At 49.6% G+C, this 9,861-nt stretch overlaps 1 protein-coding gene across 2 annotated transcripts; it reads right to left on the bottom strand.

The window, feature by feature from the left end:
* Positions 1-933: 933 nt before the first annotated feature.
* Positions 934-7,261, bottom strand: Nmb (neuromedin B). 2 transcript variants are annotated; one of them, XM_005077817.4, is made up of 3 exons: positions 3,404-7,261; positions 2,736-2,908; positions 934-1,204 (listed from the first exon to the last, which is right to left on the bottom strand). In XM_005077817.4, exons 1-3 carry the CDS (start codon positions 3,558-3,560, stop codon positions 1,070-1,072), a joined length of 465 nt encoding a protein of 154 aa, XP_005077874.1. In that variant the 5' UTR covers positions 3,561-7,261; the 3' UTR covers positions 934-1,069. The 2 variants fall into 2 exon arrangements, with proteins under 2 accessions (XP_005077874.1, XP_005077875.1); XM_005077818.4 differs by having other exon boundaries at positions 934-1,209; positions 3,404-6,201.
* Positions 7,262-9,861: the final 2,600 nt, after the last annotated feature.

Genomic DNA, 9,861 nt, shown 5'->3' with positions numbered 1-9,861 from the left:
GCGCTCTCGCGAGAAAAGGGCGTGGTCTCCCGCCTGGCAGTGCAGGCAGCGCTCGGAGCTGCGCGAATCCCTGCTGTTGTTTCCCGCGTTCTGTGGGCCGACTCCGGGTAAAAACGACGCAGAAACAGAGGTTCTTAAATGTCAGCTCCAAACAGGACCGGAGACATCAAATACGCCCCTGTTTTAGGATCAAGTATGTGCAGCCGAAGAGCTGTCAAGCGTCCCAAAGCCAGGTACAATACAGACTTAATTGGAACTTACGGTGAACAACAGTTAATTTAAAAGTTCGCGTAAATATGACCGTGAAGGATACGTTAGGATTTTTTTTAATGAAAGAAATCTTGTTGGGCTAGGAATGTAGCTCAGCTGGTAGAGTGCTTGCCTAGCATGCACGAAGCTCGCTTTCCAGTACCACGTAAAACCCCTGACATGGAGGCGCACACCTGTAATTCCAGTGCTCAGGAGACAGAGAATCAGAAGTTTTAGGTTATCATCTGCTACATAGGGAGATCATGGTCGGTCTACGTTACACAAGACCCTGCATCAATCAATAAAGTATATGACACTCTCATTTTTATTCGATAACTTTGGCAACCTGCGGAGGTCCTTACATCCAGAGAAGAACCAGAACACAGCAGGGCTGGATTCCAGCACACTAAAGCTTGGGATGAAAGATGGGGTGCGTGTAACATAGTGTAGGCAGTCCCCCATCGCAGGCAAAGACATTTTAGGTAGTAGAAATGGCAATGGGCCAGTGAGCAAACACAGTATCTGATTGCCAAAAGTTGACAGTCAATCATTGCCTGGTTGGCACCATGGTGAGGGGTGATGGGGCTTTTCCCAGACCACCCCATCTCAACAAACATGCCACCTTCCAGAATCCTCTCCCCTTTCCTCAAATGTGGGTGGAAGGAGATGCCCAGACATTTTGTGTAAAGTGCAGTGTTTTTATTCACAACTTCACCAGGGAAGCAAGAAACACAGCAGGAAAGACTTTGTGTCTACATCATCAACATTCCTGGTGACCCAGCCAGAAATGCCAGTAACGGCATAAGTAACACATTGGAGCTTAGGATTTACATCCCGACGGGGCCACTGCTGGAGTAGCATTCAGCAGCTTGCCTAGGTGGACACATTCTAAGCCACGCTGTTGTGTTGATCCTGTTAATGGTGTCACTTCTTCAGGGTTGGCTCCAGCAGCCTCCTGTACTGAAGGCAAAAGGAGAAGACTTGACCCCGGAGCCCACATGTCATAGGGATATGCTGGGTGTGCATAGAGGTGGGCTGGGTCTCTGTGTGAGTACCTTTCTCCCTCAAAGTCCTGAGAGGAGTCAGGGGTAATGGTTTCCCCAGAATGTGGCACCGATTTCACAGGGAGGTCATGACAGCTTAAGGGCACCACAGGAACCAAGTCCAAGGCACTAGACAAGTGTCAGTGACACTCCTGTACCTCCCCCAAGTTCTGCCCCAGACCTCTCTGACGCTCCCTGCCACTGGCCGTGACACTGCTGTTTCCTCTGGGAGTGTCTGGTTGGTCTTGGTATTTCAGGCCTTCAAAATAATGCCCTAGAGGTGATGCACTGTCTCTTTGGACTCTGCCAGTCTCAGCTTCTGGCTCTTGCATCTGAGGTTCCCGGGGTGTTTGCCGGCATGGTAGGTAGACTTTCTCTAAGGGATGTCCCTCCTTGCAGCATATGCACATCGCTAGGCATAGCGCGGGGATGCGAAGGGAGTCAGCAGCAGGCGCACACCAGGCAGTAAGAGCTCCTGCTTACCAAGAGCTTTCTGTGTGCCACACTGGGCATGTGCCATAAATGGCCCTGTTATTGCCATTTGATGAAGAACCTGAGTAGTTCAGTGATATTCCTAAGGTCACCCACCCAACTGCTAACTAGCTATGTGGCCCCAGCATACATGCTACCCCATCACACTGCCTTCTGCACACGGCAATAAGTACAGGGAGAGTGGTGAGCAGTGGGACAGCACCAGAAGCAAAGAATGGACGAGCTGCCGCCCAGCCAGGCAGGACACTCAGGGCTTGAGCACCACAGGTTGGTTTACAGCCAGTGGTGATTCCAGCCCACTTCCACCTGGGGGACATCAACTTGGTGTCTACAGGCTTTTTTATTTTTGTTTTTCACAAACTCCTGGTTTTAAACCATCCTCCTGAGGTATCAGGGAGGGCAGGCAAGGGCACCATTGTGACCTGGAGGGAATTTTGGTTATCACAACTTGGTGAGGAGAGGGAATGTGTTAGTGGCATCAGGTAGGTAGAGACCAGGGATGCACAGGACAGCCCCCAGAGCCCAGACTGTCAAGAGCACTGGCATGATAAACCCTGCCACCGTTAAGTGCTCAGGGGATGGGAAGCAGGCTGGCTCTGAGTTCCCTTGGCACCTCAGGCCTCAGAGGTCACAGGGCAGACCACAAGCAGACTGGAACAGCAAAGCTGGGTAGCAACTGGGACGGACAAGGCTGTGTGGCATGGAGGAGGACAGTTTGCTTAAGGGCGAGGATATCCTAGTCTGTGACTTCAGACTGGGGAGGGGCAAAGAGGTACTTCTTTCCCAAGCAGATTGCTGCGTCATTTTCTGGTCTTTGGGATATTTCCCCTTGAGCCCTGGGACCCTGACTTTCTGGAATCCATACCCATTACGCCCTGGCTAGGCACAGTCCCACCCTGAACCCAAGCTGGGCGACAGTTCTTCCACGTTGGTACAGGGGTGGAGGCTCACCTGAACTGGGGAGGTTGAGCCACTGAGGTTCATGCCTAAGGCTTTCTTTAGCAGGAGGATCCGGAGCAGATCATGACTCAGCTGCAGTCTCTGGCCCCTCTGGGTGCTGGGAGATGCTGTCCCCACCAGCGACAGACCTGGGGGCTCCAGACTCTTCTTGCCCATGAAATGACCTAAAAAAAGAGGTGCCAAGGTACATGACAGCTAGGGAGTGAGGACCCTATTCCCATAAGCAAGTTCTGGTCTGTTCCACCTTTCTGCTCTCACAGAGGACAGACAAGAAATGTTTCTCCACAGCAAGAAGCCGCAGACGTCTGGGTGGAGGCAAAGCCTCAGCTTTCCCTGACCCTCTGGAGGACAGCACAACTGGGACCAGGGAGACCTGCCAGGGAAGAAAGTAGAGAAAGTGCCTCGGAGACGGATGTACCGAGAAGACATGAGTGAGAAAGCCTGGCAGTCTGCCTAAGGGAAGGGGAGCTGGCTGGCAACCAGATCTAAGCTCCGTCTTAAACTTGCTTACTGGGTTATCTTAGCCAAGCCTTCCCACCTGTTAAACGTGAGCCCCCGGGGTCGGCAGGAGCTCTGCCACCGTGAGCCTCCAGAGAGTTGAAAGGAAACTGGGGGCGGAGGAGAATGAGGCACGAAAGTTGGTATCCCCTAAGACTTACCGGTTGCCCAGAGGTTGCCCCGGGGGTGCACTCGAATCTTGCTGGCTCGGCTGCGGGGCTCCGGGAGATCCCAATTGAAGGGGGCGACGCCAGCAGTGAACAACACGAAGAGAAGGAGACTGCAGAGCAGCCGAGAGCCCCTTGCCTGCCGGGTCATGGCTGTTCCCAGCAGGATCTTCTCCCGCACCCAGATACTACTTCTTGAAGCCCGCCTTCCAGCCTTTTAAACTACAGTAGGAGCGGAGCCTGCTGGAGGCGCTGAGCTCGCCCCGCCCCGAAGTCCCGCCCTCTGCAGGCTCCACCCTCAAAGCCACCAGGGTGGGCACTGGAGCTTTGGCAGAAAACCACCAAAGTTCGTGTGCAACCTGGAGCGTGGCACTGCCCCACAGCAAAGGTGGCTCCCAAGGCCCTCCTTGGCCACCGACGCCAGCTTTCTGCCACCGTGTCGTTTTATCAGCCCTCAAAGACTCCCCTTGAGGCTAAAGTGGAGCAAAAAGTCCCACTGCTCGCAACGTGGGTGTTTGGCATCATCTAGCAGAGGAACTCCATAAAAGAATTCTGTCACCTCCTCCGTCTCGAGGTATCTGACCCTTGCTTTCACCTCTCTGCTCTCTCACAAATATCTCACTCCGGGTAACCTGGAAATGCTCTGTGCCCAGAATGGGAGAGAATGATGGGGAAGGGAGTAAGGAGCTGTCTCCTAGCAGTGCTACCCCCTTGGAGGGCCTGGTCTATCATAACTAGGCAGGAGGCAGACCTGCCCCGTGGGTCAGAGCAGTGGGAACAGCGCTGGACCAGGTGATGCTTTCTTCTATTGTAAAATGGAAATAGCATACTGCCTATACCTTTAATAGTTTCATGTCTTTCAGTACAACTGGTTGTTAAGGGACAGCACTGTCTTCTTGAGGAGCTGTCTTGACTGGTCTTGGAAAACATCACCATCCATCATTAGCGTCACTTAGTAATCAGGGGCAGATACATGCTTCAACTCCTTTATTTTTGTCTAACTGTTCGCTGTACTCCAACATTCGGGACACTGTGGCAAGGCCAGGAGGGGACACCAACTCCTTGCTACCAAGAGTTGACCTTCTCATTGGAAACTAGGTCAAGGAAAGACTGGTGGAATGGGATGTGAGATCTTGGATACCTTTCTGGAACTCTCGTGGGGCATAACAGAACCTCCTAACCTGGCCCAATAATGGCAGCTGCTATCATCATCTTTTTGTTTTAAGACAAGGCTTGCATGTAGCCCTGGCTGTCCTGGAACTCACTATATACACCAGATTGAATAGAATTTATAGCAATCCTCCTGCCTCAGCTTCTCAAGTGCCAGAATTACACATGTGAGCCATTATACTTGGTTTGCTGTCCTAACAGCTACACATTAGGTAGCTGAGCAAGGCCTGTCAGTCCGATGGATCACCACCCCAGAAGGGATGTCAGAGGTTAACACATTTGGTAGTTTCCTTAATTGTTTCCCCCTTTGGTTGTGTACATATGTGTGTGCACACACACCCACATATGGAGGCCAGAGGACAACTTTCGGGGTCAAGTCTTACCTTCTACCTTGTGTGCAGCAGGGTCTCTCTTGTCTCTGCTGCCTTGCAATGGCATGCAGTTTAGCAGGTCTGTGAGCTTCTGGATTATTCTCCCATTACATGTATGTGACACTACATCGGTTTTCATGTCGGGTCTAGGAGTCTGAGCTTAGGTCGGGCTTGTTGCAGCAAGTGCTTTCCCCACTGAGTCACCGCCCGGCCCCACCTTAGTTTTTGAGGTAGGGTCTCCTGCTGAACCTGGTGCTTACTAACTAAGACTAGCTAGCCAGCAAACCTGGGGACCCTCCTGTCCCTACTCCCCAGAACTGGGATTTTAGGTGCTGGCCAACAACCTGGCTTTTTCTGTGGGTGCTGGCAGTCTGAACTCAGGTCCTCATGCTTGCAAGGCAAGGACTTTACTAAGCCACTCCCAGTGCCAGGGAGGCTTTCTGCGGCTGTAATGCTGAGGATCAGAGTGTGGCACACAGGCCAGTGACAGTCCATTTCTGGCCCTGGCTCTTCCTTTCAGCCTCCTTGCTTCTCACCCCCAACCTGACATTTACACCTCCCTGCTTTCTTGTCACAGCCTAGCCATGGTGTTCAGATATAGCTCTTATCACCTTCCCATAATAATCATTCCCTCTGCAATCTCCTCCCTCTCCTGCATCCACCACACCTCCAGACTCTCTCTTTGGTCCAAGGATGTGGAAGCCAGGGGAAATAGTGTTGAGTGAACGCTGCTTTCCCTAACCACTTGAAGGAACTTACTTGACAAGCTTCTCTCATGTTATTGGTTCACCAGAGTCAGGCTTCGGGTCTGTCATGACACTTTTGGGACACCGCCTCACACCCCCAAAGCTGTGAAAACAGTTTTCCCTAACACACACACTCCTGTTTTCCCATGCTATCATTTCAGCACCAAATGAATTTTGAAGTCTCAGGGAGCAAAGTTAGTGGGCACTACCTCTCCAGTCTCATTGCTCTCCTAGGGGTGACCCTGAGGTCCTGAGTTCTGTTCTCACGAATTCGATTACACTGAAGACCAGCTCCATCTAACACATAGGCGGTTCAAGGCTTAGAAGAGAAAGCAGGGAGCTGCTACTCAGCAGCGCAGATGAGAGCTCAGGGATGTTATGAGGCCCTGCAGTGAGCAGTCCAGGCAGTGTTCCTAACTATCTGCATATAACGTTCATGAATTTAAGGGGACAGTTACATAACTGAAGTAATACTTTCAACCCCAAAGAGGGTTTTGGATTTTAGAGACTTAGACTCACTGTGGAGCCGGACTGGCCTTGAACTCAAAAATCCCTTTGTTCCAACCAGTGCTGGGATGTGTGACACATCACTGGCCATCCAGGGAGGTGTAAACACGTAGGAGTCTGGTAGAGAATCTCACTGTTTCTAAGAGATTTGATAATCTGAGGAAGCCCGAGGAGGGGCTTTGCAAATTGAGGTTTGCTATGATAGCCCATTCAACTTCCAAAGGTAGGACAGGGCACGGCACCCAGGGCAGTAATACGGGGACACAGCAGACCTCTGTTGTGCACTGACCTTGCAAAGGCCCAGTGCAAGTCCTGGACTCTGTTTTCTCTCCTTGGTAAAACAGAGGTTACTCTGAGGCTTGTGAAATAGGAAACAATAGCTCTTGCCTTTGCAGCCACTGCTGGAGCTCAGTCCCTTTGTGACCTCTGAGGAAGCAAACAGACAGCATTTCAATGCCCCTTCTCCCTTTAGGAAGCCGATGTCTTCCCCTCTCCGAAGAGTTGAAACACAAGTGTAATGCCCCTTTGATCTTTGCACATTTGAAAAGATGATGAGGTTCAGGTTGTCTGATGACACTGCAAAGGCAGCAGATTGGCAAGGTGGTCCAGGTATATAGAAAGAAATGTGTCATCCACACTGAAAAGGTGCAGCCAGAAAAGGCTAATGGCACAACTGTCCACATGGGCATCCACCCCAGCACGAAGTTATCACCAGGCTTAAACTGGACAAAAGATTCCAGAAGGGAAAGCCTAGTCCTGCCTAGAAGGGCAGATAAACACAAGGGAGAAGCGACTGAGAGGATGCAGGAGTAGAGGACCCTCAAGCACGACGTTCACTGAAGACTGCTTACATGGAGAAAAATAGTTAAGACTAGAAGTTTGTTATAAACTGAAAAGTGGTTTTAGTAGATCCTGCTGTGATCCTAGGAAAAACAAACCCTGAAGCCCATTCCCCAGGAAATGGTCACTCATTAGCAGTGAGATTAGGGTGTACATGGCACCGCCAACATGCCTGTGACACCTTGGTTCCTAAACCGAAATGCCAGTGCCCCTACATCAATTCTTTTCTTTATTTATTTAAAAAAAGACCTGCCTGCATCTGCCTCCCTAGCGCTGGGATTAAAGGCATGCACCATCACACTGGGCTCTCTACCTCAACTCTTGACCAGTTGAGAAAAGACTTCTACAGCACTCAGTTGTCAGGTGGAGAGCCCTGATCAAAGCGTGATGCCAGCCAATTTATTTACTTGCCTGACGTTACGTTCTGAACATAAATAGATGGGAAATTAAAGGGACGGTTCTAGAGAAGTGATTCTTAATTGAAAGTGGGTAGAAAAATGACAGAAACAGGATGCCTCAGACAGGATATACAGTCTGAAAGTCAGATTCAATAGCGAGATTTAACTATGAGAAAAGGATGTTGCTTTTTATAATACAAGCTTAAGAAATATTCTTGGCTGATGGGGGTAAGAGACTGGAGGCGTCGGTGTCAGAACAATACGGTGTGGTTCCTAAAGAGGCCGTGGGTTTTAGAGGTTTATTAGAAGACCATCATAGGGGAAGTTGAATTCCCGATGGATGAGGTGACTTTTCTGGTTTGTGTTTTGAAACTGGATCTCATGTAGCTCAGGTTGGCATTGAAGTCACTGTTGTAGCTAAGGCTGGGCCTTAAATTCCTGACACACCTGCCTCTACCTCGCCTGTGCTAGGACTACAGGCATGGGCTGTTACACCCCCTCAGGAGGCAGCTTTTGCTTTTTTTTTTTTTTTTTTTTTTTGGTTTTTGAGACAGTAGTTTCCCTGCATAACAGTCTTGGCTATCCTGTAACTCCGTTTATAGGCCAGGCTGGCCTCAAACTCTCAGAGATCCACCTGCCTCTGCCTCTCATATGCTGGTATTAAAGGAGTGAGCCACCATTGCCCAGCATGACAACAGAATCTTTTTATTTATTTATTTATTTATTTATTTATTTATTTTATTTATTTATATTGTATGTGCTCTGGAGTTTTGCATGGATGTCAGATCCTCTGGAATTGGGGTTATAAACAGTTGTGAGCTGCCATGTGGGCACTGGGAATTGAACCTGGGTCCTCTGGAAGAGCAGCCAGTACACTTAACCATTGAGCCATCTCCCTAGCACCCCCCCACAAAGAAATCTTTTTCGACCATAAATTATACATAAGGTAACTGATTTTGTTTCCTCTGCAGTAATTACTTCAACTCTAATTTTTTCAGTTACTATTTTATAACATAGTACTAGATTTATCTGTACAGAACAAGACAAGTATATAAATCAATTTAAAAATAAGTACCATACTGTAACAGGCACTCCGGGACACCCAAAGACCAGACCTGTCTGTGTCTAAAGGAATCAACTCACTCTAGTGGGGAGAGGGACACAGAGAAAGCCAGTGCCCTGCGACAGTGTTAGAGGTGCATGGATAGAGCGCTGGGCATTCTGAAGCCGGAAGCATTGGGGGCTCCCAGCCCCTTTCCGCGATCACAGTAGGATTCTATGTCAGTACATGTTCCATGCACTAAGGTGAGTTCTGAAAGGGCAGCAAAGACCATGCTTACTTACTGCAAATCTGGCACAGCAGATACTAACAAGCATCTGCTGACTGGCTGAGAGCATTCTTAGCTGCACCCCACACGGTAACTAGCACAAGCAGAGGTGGTGGCATGTCTCCCTGGCAAGTCCCATGTGGATGCAGACCGTGGCGTGTCTTCATAATTTGGGGTAAGCCCTGCTTACTGCAGTCTCAAGAACATCCCTTGATTGACAGCATCCTCTCTATATCCAGGCATACTTTGTGTGGGAAGGGTCATATCTGCTGTTTGACTTCTCACAGCCACTGGTGTTCACAGCTCTAGCAGTGGTGAAGGCTTGGAGGGTGGGGGGAGACGACACAGGACACAGAAAATAGGAAGGGAGGGAGTCCATGTAACCAGCTACAGCTTGCTGCATCATTCAAACACCGTCATAAGGAGGGTGACTGCAGATGATGGAGTAGTGAGTGTGTCCGGTCGTCGTCCTGTCCTCCCGCCAGCCCCCCCCAGTCATGAGCACCTAGTTGGACTTGATAAAACTAAAGCAAATACAAAGCACTGTGCTGGAGAATCTCCCCGGAAAAGAACACAAGCAATCAAACAGCCACGGCTCTCTCGGAAGCCTACGACTCCCTAGGTAAAGTGACAAATGCCAACAGTCCCACCAGTAAAGAGGACACAGGAAACAGGACAGCCTCCAAAGCCACAGAGAAACCCTGTCTCGAAAAACCAAAAAAAAAAAAAAAAAAGAGGACACAGGAAGAGTCTACAGGCATACACAAACAAGGAAGCAGAATTAGCATTAAAAAAAATCTGGAAATGGTACTTGGAGTTTAAATGGAATCATGGTGAGAGGACATTTTCGGATTCAAATGTGGCAAGGCCAAGAGAGAATGTACTTAGCAAGCAACAGGAAAGTACAAATCACTTTAATGATTCATGCACTCTCTCAGCAACAGCACTAATCTAAGATACTAAGCCTCGGCTTCTAGCGCATGGTTATACCCAGCATTTAATATGCGCTGCTTCATGCTACTGGGGAAGCAGAGCACAGTGTCTATAAAACCAGGCTCCTGCACCAGAGGAGCTCACAGCCCACCAGCAATG

The sequence above is a fragment of the Mesocricetus auratus genome, unplaced genomic scaffold (assembly GCF_017639785.1).
Source record: "Mesocricetus auratus isolate SY011 unplaced genomic scaffold, BCM_Maur_2.0 Super-Scaffold_4256, whole genome shotgun sequence".
Lineage (NCBI taxonomy): Eukaryota > Metazoa > Chordata > Mammalia > Rodentia > Cricetidae > Mesocricetus > Mesocricetus auratus.
The sequence above is the reverse complement of the archived record's forward strand: the minus strand, read 5'-3'. Positions and strand labels throughout refer to the sequence as shown.

Coding starts and splice junctions, on each gene's coding strand:
- Nmb (XM_005077817.4), bottom strand. CDS start 3,560: ATGACCCGGCAGGCAAGGGGCTCTCGGCTGCTCTGCAGTCTCCTTCTC. Junction 2,909..3,403: donor GGGCAACCTCTGGGCAACCG/GTAAGTCTTAGG, acceptor CTCTTTTTTTAG/GTCATTTCATGGGCAAGAAG. Junction 1,205..2,735: donor GCTCAACCTCCCCAGTTCAG/GTGAGCCTCCAC, acceptor CCTTCAGTACAG/GAGGCTGCTGGAGCCAACCC.